General features: G+C 56.4%; 2 protein-coding genes across 2 annotated transcripts in view; both read right to left on the bottom strand.

The window, feature by feature from the left end:
- The window catches only part of PTK7 (protein tyrosine kinase 7 (inactive)), a 31406-nt gene extending 13070 nt beyond the window's left edge, over positions 1 to 18336 (bottom strand). Inside the window, exons 1-2 of the mRNA XM_062571393.1 lie at positions 18257 to 18336; positions 724 to 1017 (exon numbers count right to left, since the gene is read on the bottom strand). Of these exons, the coding sequence (XP_062427377.1) occupies positions 724 to 1017; positions 18257 to 18287 (325 nt within the window). The 5' untranslated portion in view covers positions 18288 to 18336. The remainder of the gene's footprint in view (positions 1 to 723; positions 1018 to 18256) is intronic.
- Positions 18337 to 20914: 2578 nt separating this feature from the next.
- On the bottom strand, positions 20915 to 24978 carry LOC134139089 (heme-binding protein 1-like). The gene is made up of 5 exons (XM_062573461.1): positions 24807 to 24978; positions 24635 to 24720; positions 22304 to 22445; positions 21982 to 22165; positions 20915 to 21801 (listed from the first exon to the last, which is right to left on the bottom strand). The coding sequence occupies exons 1-5, from the start codon at positions 24976 to 24978 to the stop codon at positions 21627 to 21629; spliced, it is 759 nt and encodes a 252-aa protein (XP_062429445.1). The 3' UTR covers positions 20915 to 21626.
- Positions 24979 to 27030: the final 2052 nt, after the last annotated feature.

The raw sequence follows: 27030 nt of genomic DNA, 5'->3' as shown, positions 1-27030 counted from the left end.
ACTGGACGCAGGACTCGAGATGAGGCCTCCCCAGGGCTGAGGAGAGGGGCAGGATCACCTCCCTCCACCTGCTGGCAACACTCTTCCTAATGCAGCCCAGGACACCATTGGCCTTACTGGCCACAAGGGCACATTGCTGGCTCATGGTCAACTTGTCATCCACCAGCACTCCCAGGTCCTGCTCTGCAGAGCTGCCTTCCAGCAGGTCAGCCCCCAGCTTGTACTGGTGCATGGGGTTATTTCTCCCTAGGTGCAGCACTCTGCACTTGCCCTTGTTGAACCTCAGGAGGTTCCTCTCTGCCCAACCCTCCAGCCTGTCCAAGTCTCTCTGAATGGCAGCACAGCCCCTGGGTGTCTCAACCACTCCTCCCAGCTCGGTATCATCGGCATCATCGGCAGCCTTGCTGATGTCCAGGTCACGGATGAATAAAACGAGCAAGACTGGAGTCAGTACTGATCCCTGGGGAACACTGCTAGTTACTGGCCTCCAACCAGACTTTTGCCACTGATCACAGAGCCCTCCAAGCTCTGCCATTCAGCCATTTTTCAATCTGACAGCCTTCAGGATGCCAGAGAATACAAGGGTCCTAGAGGGCACGATGGACATGGGAGCTGCAGAGGATGCCTCCCTGCACAGCCCGTGCTACCCCTCCTTAACTGATCACCACCCCTTGGCAAACCATGGCAACAGCCTGTTCTCAGTCTCCCTTGCCCCAAACTCACACTTGATATTGAAGGATGCATTGGCTGTGCGGGCTTCCTCCCCAGTGAGCACATTCCTCGCCACGCACTGGAAGTCCCCCGCATCCCGGTGCCGGTCGATAGCAATGAACTGGAGGTTGCTGCCTTCTTTGAAGCGCTGCTCTGTGTCCTGGACGGGGAGCCCGTTCTGCAGCCATTCAAAGGCCACGTTTGCCGGCTCAGCTACCTCACAGCGGAGGATGGCGCTGCGGCCATGCAGGGCATCCTGGGAGTATGGCTCCTTGGTGAAAAGGATCGTTGCCCGAGTCCCCACCGCTGCAAGGAAAAGGAGAGCAGGTTAGAAACTGGTGATGGCGAGGAGGGGATAGGCGAGCACAGGCCATTCGCAATGCTCTACAGACAGCAGCTATCGCCACAGCAGGGCTGCCCAAGCCCCCAGCAGAGCAGCCAGTGCTGTGCTAGGCATTCCTCAGCGTGGCCGCCGAGGGACCGTGCTAGCGTGTTCCCCAATCTGGCTGCTGCCTGGCTGCAGCCAGCCGTGCAGGCGCTCAACTCCAGTTACCAGCTGGCGGCGGAGAGGAAAGCAGACAAAGGGCAATTCAGCGCACGCTGATCCGTCCTGGATCCTCTTCCCTGCACTGTGCTCTCATGGGGGAAGAGGCCAAGCCAGGCAGATGTCAAGCATCTTTGAAACAATATATCACAGTGGTGAACAAGAAAGCAAGCGAAACGGTGCACTCCCACTGCCGCGAGGAAAGGGGCTTTGGGAAGGGACCGCCTGGATGAGTTACATGAGCAAGATCCAAGCCCAGCTCCCAGGGCAGCTCCTTTTTAAGGACTCTGCCATAATCTCTTGTTCAGTCTTCACGTAAAAGCCTGGTAAAGGGACACAATTCAACAGCGCGTCTCAGACTGCAAAGTGGCAGCCTTGTTGTAAAGGAGATGATACAAATGGACCTCTGTATCACTGTGTTTTGGAAAGCCTCAAGAGCCCTTTCCATGCTGGATGGCCTCTGGAAAGCTCGAAAGCAGCACAAGAGCCAAGCAAAGCCTCTCTGGACTGCAGCCACCCACAGACATCCCCGCACTACTGTGGACTGTGGGTCCAATTCCCATTTTCAGTCACCCCAAAGCAGCTCCAGGAAAGGAACAGCAAGAAACCAGGAGATCCCACAGACTGGCAGCATAAACAACATACCGAAGGGTCTAGGACATGGTATTCCTTGCAGTCTGGCTTTTCACCATCATCTTCCAGTTGTGCCACTGATTGTGGTATGCATGCAAGGTCCCCAGGGACTGTCCCCAACCAGGCTGGGCACTGCAGCCCCTTGCTCCTCAGGGACCCAACTCCCTGTGCTCCCAGGGTCACCAAGTCCAATGAAGTTTCTACCATCAACTATCATGCACCTCCCAAAGAGGCATAAGCTGTCCATCAATCTGCAACAGTCATTTCACAAACCCCATGAGCAGCATGTGCACCCCAATGCAGCACAGCCGGTGGGAACATACACTCTTACATATCTACACACACGTATAGTCCCAGTACATCACATCCATTCCATCAAGAGCACTTGAAAGGGCAGTGGCTGCCTGAACGCACATAAATACAGTCACACACTCAACAGCACAATTGCCCTGAGGTGACACAAGCTGAGCTCATGAAAAAATGGGCAGCTGAGATAACCAGTCAGAAGCAAAGGGGAATAGGACCAGTGAAGCCACTCCACACTGAGCCTCCATGAGCTGGCTCTGTCCATCTCCAGCAAGATGCTTCCAGGCACCAATATCTGCTAAACTGTACGTCTATGGTGCAAAACCTGCACAAGGAAGCAGTGCACATTGGGAGAGCCCATGAGCAGGATGGATCAACTGTCTTCTCGGAGTCTTGGCACCCCAAAGCTTTTACAGCCTGCTGGTCATGCCCATGCTGCAGTTACTGATGAGACACCACTCTTTCAAAACTAGGAGGATTAGAGTATGAAGTCACAACGTTTTACATTAGGCGTGCTTCTAGCATTAAATTATAAGCCTTAGCAGTACAACATCAAATGGCAGCAGAACCGCTTTCACCTCATCGCTGCCGGTGCAATCGTGACAGGCACGTTTGGTGTTGGTCAGCTAAACATGTTGGTGGTCTAATCGCCTGCAGACCACCACATCCAGACAGGAGGTGGCTGTGGCTCTGCAGAGTGGGGATGCAGCAAAGGTTTGGCACAAGCTCCCCGTGGGAAGCAGGGATTTTACAAGGCAGCAGGAAACACTGGGCTCCAGCTCACTCAGGTGAAGAAGCAGAAACTATTTATATCTTCATCCTCCATCTCAGAGAAATGGAGACAGTTGAGCTTAAGGGAGATCCCCACAATGAAAGTCCTCATGATCAGAAGAGCCAAGGCAAACTGGGACAAGGAAGTGCCAAAGTGGAATAAGAGCCAGAAACCTGTGCTTTGGGCTGTCAGTGGCATCCAAGGTACCATGGACACACTGGCTGTCCATGCTGGAAACCACCGTTCCCACCACACATCAGATTTGGGCTGGGGGGAAGACCAGTAGCAGCTGGACATGGCCCAGACATTTGAGGGAAGAAGATGGCAGCAGTCGAATGCTGGACCCAGCTTTACTCAGTGTTTTAAAACCATAACACTAAGACTCAGCATTTGGAGCCAGAGGGGAAACTACACTTGTCTGTAAAAGTTATACAGCCTGGCTTCAAGAGCCAGCTGGAGACAGGACAAGTCTGTGTGTTCCCTCCAGCTCATCCAGGGGTTGGGGACAGCGGTTCAAGGAAGCAGTCTGAGCAGAAGGTTAACCAAGGGGGATGCTGTTATACCAGAGTTTGGGTAAAACCTGCACAGAGCCAGTAGATGCCACTGACTTCTGTTCAGGTTGAAGAACAAAAAGCCTCCGCTCAGAGACAGGAAGAACCAGCTCTGCTCATCCTACCCACGGAGCTTGAGGAGCCCCTGGGCATTACTGAGCAGCAGAGCCAAGCGCGCGCATGGTCGAGCCACAGGAGGCTGCCAAAACTCTCTGAGCCACGAGATGAGGGAGCTCTCGCAGCACCCTAAGAGCACCACAGAAAGATCACTCAAGGAGCAAAGGAAGCCCCAGCTCAGTCCAGCTGGAAACCTTTGCAATGGTGTATTCCCACGGGGATTTCACGGGCGAAGCCAAGCCGAGCAGCGCTGCTGCTAACGCAAGTAAAATGACTGTTTCTCTTTCCTCAGCGAGAGCCACCAGAAAAAAAATAAAAATATTAAAAAAATACTCATGCAACCCAACCGCCAAGCTCCACTTCTAGTGACGTCTCTGGGCCAGCTACCACCCCGCTGGGCCAGTGCCAAGCAGCTCTCCAGAACGTGCGTGCTGGCAAGCACCTGCTCCCTGCATGTGTGTGTGACACAAACCACCCCTGGCTGGGAGGGAAAAAGAAAAAAAAAAAAAAAAAAAAGAAAGAAAAAGAAAAAAGAAAGGGGGGGGGAACCCTCAGCACGTGTTTCTAGCCTAAAATCATTGCAACTGTCACTGCAGAAAGCTTTCCTGGAAAGTTGTAGCCTGATCAGATAAACCCAGAGTGAAACTCTGCACGCTTGAAAACACCCAGTAGAGTTCACTCAAGGGATATTTAATTGAAACGCAAAAGCCTCCGGTCGAGATAGCTGATGAAAGTTAAGGGAACTGTGTAGCTGGCCGACAAGGGGAAGTGGCACTCACCCCTGGGGGCTCCCAGGGCGCAATCCCCCCCACACCATGGGGCAAAACATCTGCAGGGAGAGAACAAACACCAGCAGGAGCGGGTGGATGCTCCAACGAGCGCCGTGCCCAGCTCTCCAGAGCACAAAGGACGCGGCGCCCGCCGGCAGGGGCAGCAGCACCACAGGGCAGCACGACCCGTGGCCCGGGCTCCATCTCAGGGCAGCCCTGCAGGAATCGAGGGTGAAGGCGGCGGCATCAGAGGGGCGAGGGATGCTGGCCTGGGACGTGGATGGAGCACACTTCGAGGGCGGGATGCACTTGGCAGACTGCAGAGCTGCGGGGCTGCCGGGCCACGCAGCTGCAGAGGCACGGCCACGGGGTGGCCGCGCAGTGGCTCGCTCGGGGCTGGCTCCAGCGGCCCACCCCATGGGGCTGCCACAGAGCAACTGCACGAGCCAGCAAGGCCAGGCAGCACATCTTCCACCCTGGCCAACGGGCCTCGTCACCCCCATCTTGAAGCAATACAGAGATCATCTGCTTGTCCAACGGCATTGCTCAACTGCTGCGCAGCTCTGGGTCCCAGCTGCAGCACTCCAGGGCTCCAAGAGAGACCAGCGCTGCTCCTCCAGGCATGTCCCGCACCCAGGCGCCTCCTCACTGAGCTGAAACAGCCCAGGACAGGAGAAAGCAAGGAAACAAGAAAAGATCTATTTTCCTTTTTACCCAGAAGAGCCTAGATTACCAACCTCTTGAGACAGAGCAGCTCATACAAGGCCATTAGTAATCTTCAAACCACCTGCAAGCAAACGAGGAATTAAAGGCATGTGAACAGGAACCGAGAGAGGACTTCAAGTAAGGGTAAGGCTTGCTGGCTTGGAAAGCAACCGCAGCTCTGCAAGGGGCTGCTGCTCTCCAGCCAGCCCGCAGGAGGGTTGTTCTGCAGACTCGCTTCCAGGGACACTGCAGCAAAGCCAGCCACAGCTTAGCCAGACACTCTGATCTTTTGCCATTTTGGATGCAGAGGAGCTGCAACTCATCTGCAGTGCTCAAGGCAGCAAAACCCCGAGCGTTTAAAGTGCATGCTTCCTCCCCAAAGGGCTGCTGTCGTCTTCCCCTTCTCCTCAGCCAGCAAGAGGCCTCACATCTGCCCCAGCTGTAGGGGGGACAGCGGGCTTGTTAGATCCAAATGAGCCAGATCCACAGAAGGACTTGAAGGAGCTAGCTGCAAACCCTGACATGGCCAGCTCTTCTGAGGAGCTCTTGCAGCAGAGGACATGGCTGGCTGGTGTCTGCTCTGTGCTGCTGTTTGCCCAGCACAGACAGACAGCTGGTGGCAGGGCAAGAGATGGAGGTGGCAGTCAGGTCCCTTCTTCAATTTGACATGCAAACTTGGTGGGACACAAAGTGACTCAGCACCCTGCAGGAGCCAGGCTCCAACCAGGAGCTCCATCTCATGCCCCAAACCCAACGAACCCTCCATCAAGAGAAAACAGGTAAAATATAATCAACACCTTGACCTCACCAGTTTCACTCTCAACATGGAGATGACCTCAAACATTCCCATAGCTGAGCAGGAGTGCTCTCAGATGCTCCTGCTCCCTCCTCAGAGCCAGCACTCCCTGGACACATGCTGAACTCGCCCAGCACCACAGTGGGAGCTGCATATATTTACACCCCCAGCTCCAGACCTAACTAGGCCGAGAGCTTGGTAACAAACTGCAAAACACTTTTTCCCTGACCCTTTGCTTTAACAGCTAGCAAACACCTCCATGCTCCCAAGGAGGGTGCCTCCTTTTCCCATCACAGCACCCAGGTGGAGACCCAGCTCATCCCTGGCTCCCTAAACTTCCATAGCTCTTTGCAGCACTCAAGGGGCCATGGGCACCTTGCTGCACCCACACATGGTACTTTCCTGTGGAGCGAAGGCCAGAGACAAGGCTGGGACAGAGATGGGAGACCTGGCCCCTCCAGCAGCAGAAGGTGGGCCAGGAAGATACCAGCCCCGACCTCGGACCAGCTCACTAAGGCACTCAGCAGGTAGAGGCAGAGTCTGGCCCCAGGCTGCAACCTTTCAGTCTCATACAGAAAAAGCAGGATTAAGAGACATCTTCACCACTTTCCACCAAGTAAACACCTTTGGCTCATTAGCTCATTAACCAACCTCAGCAAAGTGAGGTGGCAACAAAAGCTTTCTACCAGCTGGCTATCCATTGCTGATAGCTCACCCTCCCACCACTATCTTCATGCTGCTGCCACTGCTCGGACCATTGGAGAAAGACAACTTCTGTAACCAACCCATAAACAATACATGTTATTCCTCTTCCAAAGGAAGGTCTGGCTGAGCTAATACACCTTGGATTTGTATTCCTCTGCAGCACTGGCTCCCAGCTCCTTAAGCCAGTACAAGGCAAGGAGGACACATGCAGAGCATTACTTTGAAACTGCCTGCACATCCCTCAGGAGCACGCTTAGTTCCTACTAACTCCAACTGAAACCAGCAACTCAGACCACATCCAAAAAGGCCACCCGGCTCCTTGCAAACAGCCTTGGAAGGAGAAGAGCATCCAAGCTCAGCAGAGCGGACCAAGGAGCTCACACCTCAGGTACCATGTCCCAAAGGAGCACAACGTGGGATGGATTTGGGTAGCCTCAAGCACAGGATGCACATCCCCACCCCTGCCATTTGCAGGAGATGAGGAAGGTGTTGAGCCATGGCAGGAGCCTGGCACTCAAGGCACCCATAGGCAGCTTTTCAGAAAGGAGCACGAGCTGTGCTCCATCCCAAGGCCAGGAAACAGTCCCGGCCAGGTTTCAATAACACATTCCTTCATATAAGGACAAAACACTATCAAACACATCCTGTCTTGAGGAGCAATTTATTAAACATCATTGCCCACGGGCAGCAATCACCTCTGTCACCACGTCCTTTAGACCTAGAGAACAGCTTCAACACCGAGGCCAGCAGGAGCAGAGTGCTGCTGATCCCAGCTTCGAGTCACAGCTCGTTTTGGCAGTGTTGTGCACCACCCTATCCCCTCTCATGCACGACCGTTACCAGAGCACGCAGGCGGCCACAGAGCGCGGGGTGCAGGCAAGCGTCCCTGCAAGGCTCTAGGTGAGCACAGGGCCCCATACAGACCTCCCATTCACAGCTCGAGTGGGCCATGTGTTTCCTGGCACAGCTCATTACAAACACGCTCCTATAAATGTGGATTTTTGGCATGCCAGAACGGGGAACACCACCCGGGTCAGCTTTTCCTCTCCTCCTGGATGCGAACGCAGAGGCAGCACAGCTCCTTTGTGCTGGCTGAAGCCGTAGAAGAAGGCAAGAAAAGCCACAAACGCTTAATAACACAAGTGATCCCCTCTGCCCCGTGGGTCAGTCACCGCTGCTCAGAGTGCGCCTGCTCCGTGCACCACCTCTCCCGCCGCTTCTCAGACACTGCGGAAATAGCAGCAGAGCCAAACGCCCACGGAGATTTGCATCTCCAAATGATTTCCAGCCAGCACATTCCTCCATGCGAGGGGTCCCAGCTGAGAAAGCCTTGCAGAGTTGCAATAAACCGCTCTCTCCTGCCGGGCCAGATGGAAACGGTTTGAGGCAGGCGGGGAGCTCTGAGTACAGTAGATTTGGTCTGCTCGAACTCAACATCTGGAAATTCTTTGGGTGCTCATCACATTGGCCTTTCAGAACTGCATCGTGTCCAATGCTAGTCAAAGCGGAAACAGAAACTCGCTCTATGCCCAGAAAAAAAAGTCATTCCCATTCAAGTCCCCAGCACACTGGCTGGATGCAAAACACTTCCAAGAGAAGCACCCAGATAGACAACCCTTCCAGGTGGAATTTACTGATCAAAGGGAGAGGCAAGCCTGGATAAAAGCAGGCCCAGAGGCATCCCATCCTGTAACAGCCAGGGGCATCTGCTCAGCCTATGGCATTTGGCTGCTTAGCCCAGGTCCCAGACGGGACTTGCAGGGCTGGCCCAGCCTTTGGCCACCTCCATGCCCAGGTGCGGGCCAAGATCACACTTGCAGCAGGCCTGGCCACCGCGAGACGTTGGGCACCTTGGCAGAGCAGACACAAGCTTGGAAACACCTCAGCTGCCAGCAGGACAGCAACAGGCTGTCCCTCTGCAAAGGGACCGAAGCCACACGGTGCCTCTCTGCACCAGCCTCCGCACAGAAGGGGGCTTTTAAACATAAGCTCCGAGCGACTCAATGAGACGCCAACTTGACCCTTCAAACCAAGATCTGAGGCTGGCGGGGGGTGGAGGGAGAAAGGCCAAAACCACTTTGCACAATTGCCATTAGCCTCCCCCAAAGCGTTCAGAGAGGCTGCAAGCTCCTGGAAATCTTCTCCTCCCACCATTAGCAAACCTCCCCGTCTCCCCCTGCCCTTCGAGGCACAGGCCCCATAGCTTGGGAACAGCCATGCCAAATTTCTGAGCAGTTATTGCAAGAAACCAGAACAAAGCCGCTGGGGTTTGAAAACCTTAAATCAATCGCCGGAGCCAACAGGGAGGTCGGGCTCAGAGCAGCGCGGCAGGGAGCAGCCAGCCGTGGGAAGAGCTCGCTGCTGCACATGGCAGGGAGGTGCTGCTGCCTCCCTCGGGCACATCCCCAGCCCCAAAGCCGGCAGGAGACACGCTGCAGCAGAAAAAAATTCCAGACTATCCCAGGAAAAGTCTCAGCATGAGAACAGCAGGTTTGAAGAGCCCCACCAGCTGCCAGCACGCGCTGGGACAGCCAGTCCCAGCATCGAGCTCACAGGCAGAGACCGTGCTTTCCACTGTGCACGCAGCCAGGGGTGACAGATGGGAAGAGACACCTCAAAGTGCTGTGAAATCCTCCGCAGCTGGGCAGGGGGACAAGGCCAGGACATTACCCACTACAGCTGGCTTGTAGCTGCTCCAGCACAGGGCAAGGGCAGCTATAAGGGTGCAATCCTGCAGGAGGGGATCATTGCAGGAGTTTTCTCCCACCTTCCTTGCTCCTGAGCAGAGCTGCAACCAGCCAATACCCCCACACTGCAGACATGCTTGGGCCAGTGGAATGGCAAAGCATTAGTGGGCAAGCTCCCAATTAAATTAATTTATTCACAGTGGTCTCATCTAGTCAGGATGCAGCAGCACCTGGGAATGTTAATTGCCACTGTGGAGCAGGGAGGCTTAATTGGCAATGGGTTATTTTGCAGGTCAGACCCCCCACAAGGCAGCAGAGACACTTGCCACCATGCTTCTAGGAGTGGGGCTTGGGAGACGTGCTTGTGTGGTGCCACCAGCCCCACCATCCTCCGCCATCTCAGCAGCTTGCTTGAGCACAGCAGGAATCTGGTGAAAGACAGGGAAGTCCAAGCAACTCCTTGATGGCTCTGCCTGCCAGCTGGGGTTGCTCAACCAGAACAACTGGCCTCAGCCCCACCAGCAGCCACTGTCTGTCCTAGGAGCTGGCCTGAGACTGTCAGCAGGGAGAGAGCAGTGTTAGTGGTGAGAAACACAAATGTTTCAGGGTGGCGGGTGGGGAACTCTGCTCCCTGCACCTACTAGTCCTGCCAGCCGGCTCTCCCAGTTTGCACAGAGCCCTCGAGTGACTCTGTAGCTTCCTCAGATTTAGAGCTGACATCCATCGCTGCCAGCACCTCGGCATCTCACCAACACCTCCTCGTGTCCAAGGGGCGAAGGCTGAGAGAGCTTCTGGCATGCTGAGCCCAGCTGAAGGGGATCCCTCCAGAACAGCGTGCAGAGCCCTGAGCAGGATTCACGTTTTCTCCTTTTCCAGCTGAAACGTGGCTCTGAGAGACAACAGGAAAAGAACTGGAGCCAGCCCTACGAAGCTGCCTGGCACTTCCCTCCGGCAAAACGGGAGCCTCAGCTGGCCTGGGGGATGGAAACCTGGGCCACGACGGCAGAAGTGGGATGTGAGGAGGGGGCTGGGACGAAGGAAGCAGCATGGGCAGAGAAAGCGCCTGCACGAGGCCTCCGAGGCAAGGGAGCCGGGCCGGCATCGCGCTGGTGGAGGAGACAACGGGGAGAAAAGGTGCAAACACAAGCTCACGTCCACGCCAATTCCAGCACCCCCATCCAGGACGCGTGCCCCCTCCCAGCTTTCCCATCGGATGTTGGTTTACGTGAGCTACGGGAACTTCGCAGCCCACCCACAAGGATGCCTCCAGCCCCGGGAAGGATGCAGGGAGCTGCAAATCAGGGCACAGCTGCAATCTTGAGCCTCGTGCGCGCAAAGAAGCAGACGGAGAGGTTATTTATCTCCCAAGCCTTGTGCTGGAATAAATATTTTAAATCTCGCTCCAGGTCACGGAGGTGTATTTACAGCTAAGTTTCCCTGAGTCATCTGCTTCTAAAGGCTCAGATGGATTTGCCAGGAAGATCCAGCTGGCTGAGCTCTCCAGACAGCATGTGGGAGAAACGGCCCGTCCAGTGCCAGCATCCAGAAGGTGACACCAGCAGATTGAGCCACACATCCCCGCACGCAGCCACCTCCGTGTGGCTTGGCTGCATCCAGCCCCTCTCCTTACCTGCAAGCCAGGTTGCAGCACAGAGGCCGGCGGATGCCACTCGTGCAGGGCAATCCTGCAGTCTCACTCCGTGCGGAGCGGAGACCAGAGCCACAATACGGTGCCCCGGCTGTGGCATGAATCCAGCTCGAGGTGAGCCAGTCTCCAGAGCATCCTGCTTCACCACTTGGATTGCTGCAGGTTCGACCTGTTTGCTCCCCTCCTATACAAAGGGAAGGAGCCGCCAGGAAAGGCGCTCCCGACACATCACACCCCGGCTTTTCCTAGCAGCCACCACAGCCCCGCATGCAAAAAATTGCCCCATGCACCCAACAGCACCGGGGACAAGCAGAGCAGCTGAAAGGGACCCCAAACAGGTCCAGCTCCCCTGGCTGTGTTGGTCCCTCTCCTATTTGTATGAGCTCCACGCTGCTGAGTTTTGACCTCTGGCTGAATACAAAAATTGCTTCCCAGAGACTCTCCGCTTGGTTGGCACCATCCCTGGCGAGCGTCTCGGGGATGCTCGTCCATGCAGACCGCTGTGCCTTGCGGACCTGTTTCCACCGAGCGTCGCTGTGCCGTCCTCCTGGCTAAAAAGCATGACACACAGCTCCCCATGGCTACCTTGGACTGCTCCCTCCGGGGCTGCTGCCTTCATCCCGTTCCCTCCCTTTCCACTGCTGGGAAGCTGCAGACCAGCAGGGTTTTACCACCACCACTTCTTAATGCACAGAGGGCTCAAAGTAGAGAGAGGAAGAAAAAAAAATCCTTGTTTATTTTCATTACAGCTCTTTATGAATCCATATTAAAAGCCACAAAAATAGGAAAGTGGACAGAGAAGCTAATATTTCCTGTGCTCATGCAATATTAATTAAAAAGCAGCTTTGCTACGAAGCATTGCTACATTATCTCTCATCTAAAAATGGGGAAAAGGCATTGAGTGGGAGGAATATGCAGGTGGGACACTCTCTGAAGTGCTTTTACCAATCGATAACCAGACAGAACACTTGCTACAGCCAGGTCTAATGCAAAGTGACAAATTAAAGAAAAGCCCAGGTATAATGGACTCACAGAAATAGAAACTCCTATTAACCAAATCTCCTTGAAAAACAAGTGCTTCTCCACAGCAGCAGCGCAGCCAATTCCCAATGCATCCAGAGAGAAAATGATTCTCGCCAGACAGTCACAAATCCAACAGTGGGAAGAGCACTGGGACATCCTACAAAGCCAAACACCAGCAAAGCACAAAACCCCCCGGGAGCGGACACCCACCAGCCCACTCCTGCAGCACAGGATGCCGCACCGAGATATCCACAGGCGCCCAGCTTCTTATCGTGGCCGCCCAGCAAGGCTCAGATTAAAACAAACTGGACTGCTCCATCAGATCCACAGCACATCTGTCTGCACAGGACCATGCAGGAGAGCATCTCCAGCTGGCAAGAGGCAGGGCTGCAGTGACATGGTGTGCCCACTACTATGTCCCCGTTCCTGGGCATTTATTTCCTCGCCAAGGCATTAACCATTCAGGCTCATGGTTTCTGCTCCAGGCCACGTGGCTTTGTTATTTTTTTCCATGGATGAGTGAAAGAAATTGCATCCAAAAAATCTCCATGATTTCCCAAAGCCATCTCAGCAGCCCAGCTCCAGCCCTACTCCAGTTTCTCACCACTCTTCACAACTAAGGGCTTGGCCTCGGAAGCCAAGAGTGACCTTGGGAGATGGGATGAGGAAGCCAAAGTGACCCATGGTAGTAAGCAGTGCTCAGAGCCAGGGAACAGCACCATTTGGAAAGGGAACATACATCCCGGCGGGATGGGAACCAAGAAAAACACCAAGTGACTCACAGGAAGCTCCGTTTTCTTTGGTCCAAGCTGATTTGGACAATCCTTCAGCTGCTGGAGGAGGGTTTTGAAATAGGCCCCTCTCCAAGGGAGTCGGAGAGGCACCTAAATGATCCATTTTCGGCAGCACGAATCACTCCCCATCCCCATGAACGGCGTGGGAGAGCCAGGTATGCTGCTGCCACTCCCCACGCAGCACCCGACGGGGCCGTCTGGTTTTATCTTCTCCAATCTCATCCTTGTTGGGGGAGAAACAAGGAACGTAACCTTTCCTCCCTCCTCGGGCATCCAGCGCTGCGCCGTGCCAGCGACGGGCCTCGCCAGCAGAGCCACTGACAGCAACGCAGGCACTTGCAAGCCAGAGCTTGTCCTGCCTTTAACCATTTGGAAAGTCACCGTACGTTTTGCAGTCAAAGGGCTTCTTTGTGCTCCTGAAGAGGCCAACAAGCAACCTTAAGGAGGAAAGAGTTTATGGCCAGTCTTAGGTAACAGCCAGACCTGAGAACTCCAACAGCAGGACAAACCTCATCTCGCAGCAGCGGCACAGGAGAGATGCAGCTGTGAAGCTGCTACCTGGGAGAGACTCTGCAAACAGCGTCCATCATTGGCACCAAGGCTTTGATTCAGGTGTCCAGGACACCCTCAGGGACTCTGTGTACACCTCAGTCCACAAATGCCAAACTTCTGCTCTGTCCAATTCAGGGCTTAATCTGCCAGACCACCGGTATCCCACAGTTGAGGTCTATCTCACATGAGGAATTATCGGTTAAAACCGGTCATGGTGCCTCGCCAGGCACACGAGTTGTGCACATCAGCTGTGCGAGTGGATGTGGGAGTTGATGGATGCTGGTACACAGGGACATTTTGCCTTGGCAAGCCCCAGATGGACTTTTCCTTGGCTAGTTTTCATTTCTGCTCTCTGGGGTACCTGGACACCTCAGCATCTATTTGCTCACTATCAACAGGAATGTTTTAAGCAGCAGCCTGGGCCCCATTTGGACATCACCTCATGCTTTTAAAGGATTTAAACGAGTTTTCAAGCCAAGTCCTCACGGAACAACTTTACAGAGGGCCAAAAGCAGGGAGGGGAGGGATGGATTTTGGAAAACAGACCAAATCAAAGTAGCAGCCCCGGGCAGTAACAGCATACGGAGAGCAGTGAAAGCATCTACCCTCCAACACTCCCGACGTGCTCCGAGACGAGCCGGCTCAGGAAGGCCTGGCCAGCACGCTGCATCGCAGGCGCACAGACCAGGCTTTCAGATGTTCGTGAGCTGCTCCGAAGTCCCCCTTGACCCTTCTCCCTGCCTGTACAGCACGTATCAGTTACCTCTCAAAGGGGTGGGAAGCAGTCTGCTCTGTGCGCAAACAGAAATTGCTTCTCTGGAAAAAGGCTAGGCTTCATTTAAGACTAGGAGCACTGTACGGCTCTGGCCTTTTAAGCGCAGGAAAAACATTTTTATATTAAATTAAAAGAAAAAAAAAGAAAGAGCTGGCACACAGAGGGAGGGCCAGAGCCGGAGCAGCAGTCAATGAAAAGCACATGCGTTGCAGACCGGGCTGCCAACACAAATTGATGCTTCGAAACAAAGGCCACTTGTGTTTGGCTTGAAGATCTTCCCCAGCTACTCAGAGAGGGCTGCACGGATTAAAAGGAGACACAGGTAACTGCTCAAAAAGAGCTCTTGGCTGCCAAGGATTTCCCCAGAAGAAAGGAAGAACCTGACATGGAGACCTTCCCCCAGCAGGGTGGCACAGCTTCATCCTCACCCCACTGCCGTGCACCAAAGCAAGTGAAGCCAGCAGGAAACAAGGGACAATCTGGCCCTTTATCCAGTTGTCCAATCTGGCCCCAATCCAGGGGACATTGGTTGTCTGGTGAAAACCAGAGAGCAATGGTGATGGCTCCTATCACAACGCAAGCTGACACTGCAGGACTTGGGCCGCAAGAGGTGATAGGACGCTGCTCCCTCATATCATACCCAACAGTAAGTGGTCCTGGGGTCCAACAGCCCAGGCAGTAGGCAAGGGAGAGGAGAGACGAAGAGAGAGCTGAGACCTCACCAACTCAACCAGCATGGCTAGTCCCGGCAGGGTCGAGACCACATCGCCCCGAATTAAAAGGCTTTCTGCTTGCTTTCTTAAACAGTGGTTCAGCAGCTTTGACATTAGGAAGTGAGCAAACATCTCCTGAAGGGCCCATCCCAGAGCGTCCAAATGCCTGCACTCCCTCTCACCCACCTCCCCAAAGGCAAGAGATGTGTAACGTAGCCAGGCTGCCGAAAGCTCACAGGGACATCAGGAATGAGTCAGGAACCACGCTGTGGAGCCTCCAGACTGTGACACAGCTTGTGGGAAAGCCCTTGCTCTCACAGGCAGCCATGACAAGAGCCAAAAAACCCACAGCCCACGACCTCTCCCTGCCAGGTCTCTCCCAGAGCAAAAGTCCTCCTGCACCCAGCAGTGGGACTGCTTTTTCCAGACGAGCCAGCACACACGGCATGCCACTCGCGCAGCAGAGTGCTTTATCCCCAGTGCAGAACACAACGTCTGCTTTTCCAACAGACTTACGGCGTTCATAAGCAGCCTGTGGATGTCACCCATCCAGCATCCCTCAGGCAAGGAGCAGGACATGGGACGAGGCCACCCAGAGTGGCACCTTTGCCATGCTGAAGAGCATGCTGACATCCAAGAACCGACACGTTACCGACAGTCATTTCTTCTGCCACTGCTTTTCTGCATTGCCTTTTTTTTTTTTTCCCCCTAAGATAAGTTGATTTCTTATAAAGGTATAAGATGCTACCCTTGTCCTTCTCCCAGCTCTGGTATGACCAGCCTTTGCTACTTGGTGCTGCCATGCCAAAAGCATTCACACACACGCCAGGGGAAGTGGATCAGTACTGCTGCCTCTTCTGCTTAGGTGGCAAAAGCCAGAGGTGCTATTCAGGCTACACCTTAAAAAAATCCAGCTTGCAGCTTTTGCAATGTCACAAGCCCGCTGCACGACTGAAATCCTTGCAAGGGAGAGTCGCTCCGGTGCGTATCTCAAGCCTCTCATTGGCCTCACTGCTCTCCAGAGTTGCCTGTGAGCCCACCACTGCTGCTCATGTCAGTGGGACAAGGCCTGTTCCCTCTGGGGCTGGACAATCGCATGTCCTCCGATCCCAGGGGAATTTCTCTGTGAACACCACAGCAGCAACTGCGCTCACAAAGAGCATGTTTGTACCCGAGACAGTCTGCTCCTAAATGAGCATTTGTTCCCAATTCCCAAATATTGGAAGCAGTGAAAACACCCACTGCTAACGTGAAATATTTTGCATTCCAGGCCTGAGAGCTACGCTTGAAAATGTTCAGAGAGGAAAGAGTGTTTATTCACTGGAGAGAGGTATAAGTCCAGCTATTTACTTAGGCCCACGTGTACTTGCTGGAAGACAGCTTTGATCTTTGCAGCTCAAATAGCAGATGAATTGCAAGGAAGGGAAGAAAAATATTAAAGTTCCTCTAGTAAATACCTGTACCAGGGCCTTGTGGTCTTGAGACCTGTTTGCAGTGCTTTATCACTTACAGCCAGGCTGGCCCCTATGTTCTTGCTGGTGGCCCCCAAACCAGGCTCTTCTCTCCCATCTCCTTTCCTACCCTCTTCCCATCCTTCCTCTTGGGCTCTGTGGCCTTTCCAGAAAGAACCACCTGCCCTCCTGGGACACACAGGCCCATCCGCTGGGACAACATGGCCCAGCCTTTGGTCAAATGAGCAAAGCGAGACGCACTCATCACAGCAACGTGCAGCAGTGCAGCACGTTCACCTCCCCAGAGCAAGAGGGTTTTGGTGGACTGGGAGGAAGCACATTCCCTCTGTCAAGAGTGTTCGCCAACCAAGGTGCAACAAAATACGGATGCTTGCTGCAGTTTAAACATCTACCCATCTGCCTTTAGAAGATGTTCCAGATCAATGACAACATCAGAGGCCATTCTTAAAGAAGAGTGAACATGATGTCTCTCCCCCCACCGGTGCGAGTCCTCAGTGGTCCAGGAGATGGTGGACCCACTGTTCATGGCAAAACAACAGGGCTGGCTTGTTACTGCTTTGCCCCCAAGCAGACCAAAAATGTGCTGAGCAGCACAGGTCTTCAGCTGCCAACGCGATGCTTGCTCAGATTGATTATCTTAATACTTTTCCTGGCTGCAGAGAACTCCAAGCTGTTGGAAACCAGATGTTAGCTTCAGCTCAAAGAGCAAAAGTCACTCAAGTTGCAGTGCCGGGAGTTTATTTCGGACCCTTTAAAACCAAGAGAAATTCTCATTTCCTATCTGATCACGCAGAGTTTTCTCCTTTAGGAATGGCCTCGCTGAGGAGCGCGGGGAAAGCGCTGCCACACGGAAGGGTACGGCTCGACACAGGACACAGAGGCGCTTTCAGAACAAAACAGACTCTTGGGGTTTCTTGGCTTTAAAGAAGAGTCGATTCAGCAAATACTTCCTCTGCTAGCGTCTTGACCGCACGCTCCAGCAGAAGGCAGCGCACATCTGGCACGCTGCAGTGTCATCGCCGGGGAGATCACAGCTCTGCTGAGCCACCGAAATGGAGGCACGGGGACCAGCAACCCAGCCACAAAGCGCTCCGGGAGCTCATACGTGGCAGCAAAGGGTCACGAAAAGGATTTAAGCCACACACACACACACGCACGCACAGACACGGTGCTTCCCACGGCGCGGGAGGTCCCTCCCCAGCCCCCTCCCCAAGCGGCCTCCCCAGGCCGAGGGGAGACCTCCCCCGCACCCTGTACAACTTGCCGCCAGCCAGAAATAAACCCAAGGTAGGAAACGACCTTTCGGCCCCTCTGGGCAACAGAACCGCTGTCGCCGCTGGAGTTTTCGGGGCGGCCTCGAGCCGGCCGGCGGCACGTTCGCCCGTGCCGCAGCTTGCGCTGCTCCCGACGGAGCCGGGCTCGAGGCGGTCGGCGAGCCGCCGGGCCCGCGCCCCGAAAGGAGGGCCGCGTCCCCGCACCGCCCGGCGGCCGCCTGGGAGCCCGGGGCCCGCGCCGTCGTGGCAGCCGGCGCGAGCACCTCTCCATCGGCCAGGTGACGGCCGCCCCTCCGCGCCCGGGCGCCGAGCCGGGAGGACCGCTCCTGGGTTTTATTTACTTATTTTATTTAATTTATTTTTATTTATTCATTTTTTGGAGGTATTTTGGGAGCCCGCGAGCGAAAAACCCTTCCCCGGCGGGGCGGGACAGGCACGGCGCGACGCGAGACCCCTCGCAAGCGGCACGGGCGGCCCCGGGCGCCGCCCGGGACCCTCCAGGCCGGCGCGGGCAGAGCCGCATCCGGCCGCGGGGGGCTCGGCGCCCCCAGCGCCGCCGCCCCGCGCCTGCGGCGGGGGGAACCGGGGAGCGGGGCGGAGGGGGGGGCGCGGTGGGTTTTTGTCTTTTTTTTTTTCCCTCATTTTAATGAGGGATTTAGGAATCAGGCGGTGGGTGGGGGGAGGCGGCCGCCGCCGCCGCGCACTCACCGAGCAGCAGGAGCGCCCGCAGCGCCGCCATCCTCCGCGCCGCGCCGGTCAGTGCGCGCCGCGGCCGCCGCCCGTGGCCATGCCGCCGCCGCCGCCGCCGCCGCCGCCGCCGCCGGGAGGGGCTTCCGGGGGGGCGGGGCGGCCGCCGGAAGCGGGGCGGCGGGCGGCGGCGCCCCCTCGGCGCGACCCTCGCCCCCGCCTCCCCCGAGCGCCGCCATTTGCGCTTCTGCCACCTTGGGGGGCGGCGACGGCGGGGGGAGGGAGCGCCCTTGCCTTCGCCCCTCACCGTGGCCTCCAGCCTGGCGCCGGAGCAGCAGTGCCGCGTTCCCCTCCACCCCCCCAACCACCGCCATCACCTCAGCTCCTCGGCGCTGCCCAAAGCTGCAGTGGAGCAGAGCAAGTGCACACAACCCCCAGAGCCCGCTGTGGCCCGGGGCTGCGGCGCAGGCCCCCGGCCTCCCCCGTCTCCGGCCCTCACCTGAGGGCCTCCCAAACGCCAGGGGCTTGGGGTCCCACCTGGAGAGCTTGCCGTGGTACCTCAGTGTCCCTGCGGGCGCCCCGGACTGAGCACAGGGGATGCCGAAGCCTTGGCTCTGTCTGGAGCAGGCCTGCCTGGTGGCGCCTGCTGAGCCCCCCACCGCCAGCACCTCCAACGGGCCTGGGCGCCCCAGGAGGTACGTGAGAGCTGGGGAATGGAGCAGGCCTGCTGCCCTGGCTGGTGGTGCCCGCTGGGACCTCCGTCGCCAGCACCTCCAACGGGCCTGGGAGCCCCAGGAGGTAAGTGAGAGCTGGGGAATGGAGCAGGCCTGCTGCCCTGGCTGGTGGTGCCCGCTGGGACCTCCGTCGCCAGCACCTCCAACGGGCCTGGGAGCCCCAGGAGGTAAGTGAGAGCTGGGGAATGGAGCAGGCCTGCTGCCCTGGCTGGTGGTGCCCGCTGGGACCTCCGTCGCCAGCACCTCCAACGGGCCTGGGAGCCCCAGGAGGTATGTGAGAGCTGGGGAAAGGACTCTCGGAGCAGGGCGCGCTGCTATGTAACCGCAGACCAGCCTGCTCTTGTAGGGAAACCACTGCTTCCTGCCACCAAAAGCCATTTGGGTTGTGGCTGAGATGGAGCAGCCTCAGAGGAAGTGGCATCCTACTCAACCAGCTCAAGAAAGCAAGCCTGACTTCCACCTACCCCTGCCCTTGCAGGCTTAGGGCTGGCAACAAGCAGCTGGTAAGAGGGCAAGAGGAAGGATGTCTCTGTCCCACACATGCTGGCACAAGCAGTCTTTGCTCTCCCATCATTGCTTGATCCACCCGATCCAGACCCACACAAGGGAGTTTATTTTCCTTCCTCAGGAGAGACATGAGCTGAGTGCTGCTGATGTACAGATCACCTCTTGTATCTTAGGAAGGCTTTCGCAGGATCACAGAATGGTTGAGCTTGGAAGAGACCTCTGGAGATCATCTGCTTCAACTCCCCCTCTGCTCAAGCAGAGCCACCTACAACATGTAGCCACCTGGACATGGTCCTGAGCATTTGATCCCCAAGGATGGTAGCTCCACAACCTGCTGTCACTTTCACAGTAAAAAAGGAGTTTTTCTTAGATTCCTGTGTTTCCATTTGTGCCCATTGCCTCTCGTCCTATCATTGGGCAACACAGAACAGTCTGGCCCCATCCTCTTGACACCCTCCCTTCAGATATTCATACACATTGATAGAACCTCTCCTCAGTCTTCTCTTCTCCAGGTGAACAGTCACAGCCTTTCCTCATATAAGAGACACTCCAGTCCCTTTGTCATCTTAGTAGCTCTACACTGGGCTCATTCCAGTAGCTCCATGTCGCTCTTGTACTGGGGAGCCCAGAAGTGGACACAGTACTCGAGATGTGGCTTCCCCAGGGCTGAGTAGAGGGCAAGGATCACCTCCCTCAACCTGCTGGCAATTCTCTACCTAATGCAGCCCAGTTTATCATTGGCCTTCTTGGCCATAAGGGCACGTTGCTGGCTCATGGTCAAGTCGTTGTCCACCAGGACACCTAGGGCCTTCTCCACAGAGCTACTTTCCAGCAGGTCAGTCTCCAGCCTGTACTGGTTCATGGGGTTATTTCTCCCTAGGTGCAGGATGCTGCACTTCCCATTCTTCATGAAGTTCCCCAGCTTCATGAAGTTCCTCTCTGCCCATCTCTCCAGGCTCTTTAGGTCCCTCTGAAGTGTATTAGCCACTACTCTCAGTTTTGGATCATCAGCAACTTTGCTGAGGGTGCACTCTGTCCCTTCATCCAGGTCACTGATGAATAAGTTGAACAAGACCGGACCCAGTATTGACACCGGACCCAATATTGACACCGCATTCCTGCAAGCAGTGAAGAGGCCAATTTTTGCACAGAGGGAAACCAAGACTGCAATGGACCCCATCCGACAGAAGACCACCTTACCTGCATGGGAACACGGCCACAGCTCTGTGTAGCAGCAATGGAAGCAGCCTGGGCAGCAAGGCAGGGGCTGTGCACAGCTGAACTCGAGGCAATAACCTGGGCAAACACCAGAGCTCTGCTTTCCTTAGCCATGACTTTGTGGCCTGGAGCATCTCAAGGAGAGAGAGGACAACACAGTGCTCTTCCCAGCCCAGCCTGACTACCCCTCATCCCTAAAGCCAGGGATCTGCAGCCGCAGTGGTTTGAGCAAGGTTTATTTGCTGTTGGCACTGCCAGCTTCCCCCAGGAAAGCCCAACGGTATTCATGGATGTGAAACTCGGTGATCGATGCACAACACAACACACAGTGGTGCTGCTGCTGGTGGGGCCTGCCCCCCTCAGCGCGCAGCGGCTCCACAAGTAGCACCCATAACTGCTGGACGAAGGCAGCCAGCGTCTCCGTCATGGCTGAGGGATGGTCAGCCACACCCGACAGTCCAAGGAGAACTGCCCCAGCAGGAAACCTGCGGCATCCGCAACACCTTGCTTGTGGCCAGCCCTTACTCCCTTCAAGTCCCACTGTCCCTGGAACAGTGTTTCAGTCGCTCTGTCTCAGACAAGCAGCCAGTCTCTCAGGTGCAGGCATTTGCCTTTTCAATGCCATCAGCCCATGACTGCCAGCCACAAGCCCACTTGTGTGCCTGGCATGGTTCTGCAATCCCAGCTCAGAGATAAAAAAAGGTTCTGGCCAGGCCAGCACATTGCCCCAGCCCATGCTCAGCGCTTACTGCCCCAGGTTCCCCCCTGGATAGGCTTGCACAGGGCAGAGCACGACCCCACCCTGCCTTCTGCCAGTCTGCCAGTCCGTGGGTGAACAGTGGTGGGTCAGGATGTGCATTGACCTCCTTCAGGTCAGAACTGCCATCTACGCCAGGTTCAGTCATGGGATGACTTGCAGTCAAGGAGGGGCTTCACTCCGCCCGACGGATGAACCAGATCTCATTGCGGCGCTGAGGGATGCTGGGATTCTCGTAAACGGCCACGATGTAGGTCTCCCGGAGCACAGTGTCTGTGGAGCCCAGGAGCTCCCAGAAGAGACTGATCTCTCGCAGGATTGTCTCTTCAGTGGTCATCCCATAGAAAACCCTGCAGCAAAAGGAGCAACATCAGCAACACCGCCACCAGCACATCCCCCTTCCCACAGCCAGGGCTCCCAGCCCTCTGCCCTGGGCACAGGCCAGCCACTGGTGGATAAACCAGAAGAGCCACGCAGTGAGTTTGTACACCTCTGCAGAGCTGCCGAAACACTGCCGGTGCTGGGGTCACCTGGTTATCACGCGGAGCGGCGCCCTCTCAGTGATGTGGATTTCGGGGTCCGTGGGGACAGGGGGATTCTGCTGGAATGCTCCTGGGAGGTAAAAGCCTGTTAGGACTTCACGTGCCAGCTCGGTCCCCTCCTTGGTCAGGTGAATTTCGTTGAGCACTGGGACTGTCATGCCCAGATAGCAACCTGGAGGGAGGCAGTGGGTACAGTGAGACAGCTCAGTTGACAGCAGCAGCCTTCCTCCCCGCTCTGGATGGACCACGGCGGGGCCCGACTCTGTGCGGCCTGCCAACCCCCCTCCTCCTGCCACCAGCCTGCACACACCTATGGAGTTCTCCTTGCAGATGTAGCGCATGAGCTTCATGAAGCCCATGGAGATGCTCTGCTCATACATGGGCTCCCCCTTGGTGACATAGGCCCACTTCCCAGCTGGGTACTGCCGCTCCTCGTAGGCTGCTTCCTCACACTGAAACAGGCCACAGGGAAAGCCAAGTCAGGGTTAAGCATGCTGGCAACGCTGCAGCACTCAGGTGGCAAAACCAATGCTGAAAGGCAGGGGTGGAATGGGGAGAGACCAGACCCTGCCAAAAGCAGGACTCCCTGCTAGCCAGTGAGTGGCAGTGGAAGCCACGTGGGGCAAGTGGAGATGTCAGGCATGGCCCAGACAATGGCACTTCAACATCGCTGCGTGAAGGGCTGGAAAAAAACCCAGCACAGATAGGGCACAGGGAGGCTTGGAGGCTCCTGGCATGCACAAGGAATGCAACACATCCTCATAGAGAGCTCAGGACTTTCTGCTCCTCTCCAGGCGCTGTCCTGCCTACATGCAAGGATGTTCCTCATTCCAGGCACCCATATGCCTCCAGGAGGTGTGACTGTATTCACAGGCACAGTGCCCTTTGCCTGCAGCACTCTGTGTGTGGAGCATCAGAAGTGAAAAGCCTCACATGCAAGAGCAGGGGAGGTCCTGCAATAGCACAAGAGTTCTAGCAGCCAGAACGGCTGCGAAGGCTGGAAAGCATGTCCTCTCAGATCCTTCTCCCACATCAGGAAGTGACAGGAGGAAGAAGAGTAATGGAGCAAAGCAGAGATGAGTCAGAATCCCTATTTCCAGGGCAGATTTTTCTGGACAAACCCAACAAAAAAAGTGTGGGAGATGACTTACAGATGGATCTGCTCCTAGTTCAGCTCATTACACAGTCATAACTGTGGGTTCTGCACAAGAAGGCCGGCTCCTACCCTCCTGGCCTCAGCTTGTTCTTCTGTCAGATTACAGTGATCACACGATTCAGCCTTGTTCTCCAAGAGCTCATGGCTCCTATCTCCACTTCGGGAGAGATAACACATGCTCTGCTGGCATGTGTTAAGTGAGCCAGAAACTCCCAACCAGCCTTAGCACTGAGCACAGCCTTCCTATGCCCTGACACAAATCAGGTGTCCATTCAGAAAGCCAAACTAAAGGCAAATGGAAGGCATTTGGACTGCTCCAGTTTATCAGTGGGTTGCCAGGAAGGACAGGGCCACACTGCTGCAGGCCAGCTAGTGTTTAGCCTCTAAACAGCTGTGTCTGCTACTGCCCTGCCAAGCAGAGCAGAGCAATAGCATTTGCCAGGCAAGTAAACAGATGATTTGCAATTTTCATCTGTCACATTCGAGAATAAACCTATTAACCCAATGAAGCCTCATTTCTGGTCATCCTACAGCCTGACCCTTATATTAGCCACTACCACTCTAGAAGACCAGACCTGGCAAAGAAAACAAGTGAAGGTGCTTCACACAGACCCAGGAGCATGGGACCTCAGCAAGGCTTTGTAGGTGGCATAATAATTCAGTTGCCTCCAAGAGGATGACAAGGACGCAAGGCTCAGGAGGAGCAGCCAAATCCCTACCCACCTGCCTGAGCCTGAGGACCATGTCCAGAAGGATCCTAGCTCGTGAGCCCCATCAGCACTAATCCAGAGGGTGGCTCCCAGCTACTCATCCAGCCCTAGAGTCAAGCTCCAAGAATCCTCTGGCACAGAGAGCCCTGCAGACACCCTAGGTTTTGGGGGCCCCATCTTTCCCTAGGATTGGCATATGTAGAGAAGAGCCCAGGCAAGGAAAGTCCCCAGGACCCAGAAGAACAGGGAGGGTGGTAGAGCCCCAGTTCAGTTCTGTAGAGTCCACACACTCAGACGTGTTTCACAGGCAGGAGCGCTGGACTTCAGCCCAGGAGAACCTGGTCGAGTGCTCCTCACCCAGAGCAACTGACAGATGTCTTCTTAGTAGCAAGCCCAGAGGAAGCAAGCAGAGACAGAGGAACCAGCTGCCAAGCGCGTCCTCACTGTCTATCCAAGAGCTCAGAAACACCTTCTTGAGCAAGAGAAGAAAGGAGGTGTGCAACTTGGCCAGCCGGAGCAGGAAACCTCTAGGGAGAAGCCACCTGGTTTGGATCGGCAGCCAGGAGAAGCAGTAAGGAACGCTTCGGCCCGCTACGCGGGGCCGTCCCGCGGAGCACCCTTCCCCTGGGCCGGCCGGGCTCTGCCGCTCCCCCGCGAGCCGCGCAAAACGTCGAGGCACCGTCTCGAAGCTGCGCGTCGCCTTTCGTCCCCCCTCGGGGGGTTGCCGGCCGCCGCCAGGAAGGGGCCCCCGGCGCCCCGCGGCAGCGGGCCTCACCTTGTCCTGCCGCGCCACGGTGGCGTAGGGCAGCTGCTCCCGCAGCCTGCCGAGCCGGGTCATCTGGGCGATGGGGCCGGCCATGTCTGCAAGGCAACGCGCGGGGGGCGGTGAGGCCGGCGGGGGCGCCCTCGGGGGAGCCCCTCGGGGGAGCCCCTCGGCCACCGCTCACCTCGGGGCAGGCTCACGCGGTGCGTGCTGGCCACGGCCTCCCAGTGCGCGAACAGCTGCGCCCGCGCCCCCGCGCCCTCCTCCTCCTCCTCCTCCTCGTCGCCTTCCTCCTCCTCCTCCTCCTCCTCCCCCTCGCCCAGGCCGTCCAGGTCCTCCAGGGTGATGCGCGCCATGGCCTACAGCGCCCGCCGCCGCCGCTGACGTCACCGCGGCCGCCCCGCCCCCCGCGGCTGACGTTACCGCGGCCGCCCCGCCCCCGCGCGCTCCCGCGCCGCCGCGAGCCCGCCCCCCCCTCCGCCCCGCGGGGCGCGCGCGCCCCGTGCCGGAGGCGCCTGCGCGCTGCCGCCGCCCAGCGCGGCCGGAACGCGGCGCCGGGACCGACCGCTACCGCACGGACACCCCGACACACGGACACCCCGCCACGCATACACCCCGACACATGTACACGCCACCAAATGTACACCCTGCCACACATACACCCCACACCCACACACTGCCACATGTACACCCTGCCACACATACACCCCTACACATGTACACCCCACACATACACCTCGCCACATACACGCTGCCACACGTACACCCTGCTACATGTACACCCCGCACATACACATACACCCCACCACACATACACCCCAAACATACCCCCCACCACATGTACTCCCCGCCACACATACGCCCCACATATACACCCCACACACACACCCCGCCACATGTGCACCCCTGTCACATGTGCACCCCCGTCACATACACCCCTGCACATACACCTCGCCACATACACGCTGCCACACATATACCCTGCTACATGTACACCCCACGACACATACACCCCCCCACACACCCCACCACATGTACACCCATGCCACACATACACCCCCCACAGCCCACATGTACACCCTGCCACACACGAACCCCACGCATACACCCCGCCACACATACACCCCGCCACACATACACCCCACATGTTCACCCTGCCACATGTATACCCACACCACACATACACCCCCACACATACACTCCCACATGTACACCTCACCACATGTTCACCCCACCACATGTACACCCCACACATATATACCCCCACACATACACCCCAAACATCCCCACCACATGTACACCCTGCCACACATACACCCCTGCACATACACCCCACACATACACCCCGCCACATGTACACCCCACACATATACCCCCACACATACATGCCACCACACACACCCCCCATACATACACCCCGCCACACATACACGCGCCACACACCCTGCCACATGTACACCCACACCACACATACACCCCCCCACGCCACACATGTACACCCAGCCACACATGAACCCCACACATACACCCCTGCACATATACCCCACCACACATGCACCCCCCACACACACCCTGCCACATGTACACCCTGCCACACATACACCCCACACATACAGCCCGCATACACCCTGCCACATATACAGCCCGCACATACACCCCACCACATGTACACCCATGCCACACATACACCCTGACACACGTACACCCCTACACATTAACACGCAGCCACACATACACCCATGTACACCCTGCCACATGTACACCCACGCCACACATACACTCCCACACATACACCTCCACATGTACACCTCACCACATGTTCACCCTGCCACATGTACACCCCACACATACGCCCCACCACACATATGCCCCCACACATACACCCCACCACATGTACACCCACACCACACATACACCCCACACATACACCCCGCCACACATACACCCCCCCCACACACCCTGCCACATGTACACCCTGCCACACGTACACCCCCGCACATACACCCCACCACAATACACCCCCCACTCCCCCACCACATGTACACCCCACCACACATCACCCCACACATACACCCCTACACATACACCACACCACCTGTACACCCCACCACACACCCCACACATACACCCCAACACATACACTCCACCACACATACACCCCACATGTACACCCCACCCATACACCCCTGCACATACACCCCACGTGTACACCCTGCCACACACACACCCCACCCACCCCTGCACATACACCCCTTCACATACACCCCACCACATGTACACCCTGCCACATGTACACCCCACACATATACCCCTACACATACACCACACCACATGTATACCCCACTATACACCCCACACATACACCCTGCCACATGTACACCCTGCCACACTATACTCCACACATACAC

This window comes from Rhea pennata, chromosome 3 (genome assembly GCF_028389875.1).
Source record: "Rhea pennata isolate bPtePen1 chromosome 3, bPtePen1.pri, whole genome shotgun sequence".
NCBI lineage: Eukaryota > Metazoa > Chordata > Aves > Rheiformes > Rheidae > Rhea > Rhea pennata.
Note: the sequence above shows the minus strand (reverse complement) of the source record. Positions and strands in the feature narration are given on the sequence as shown.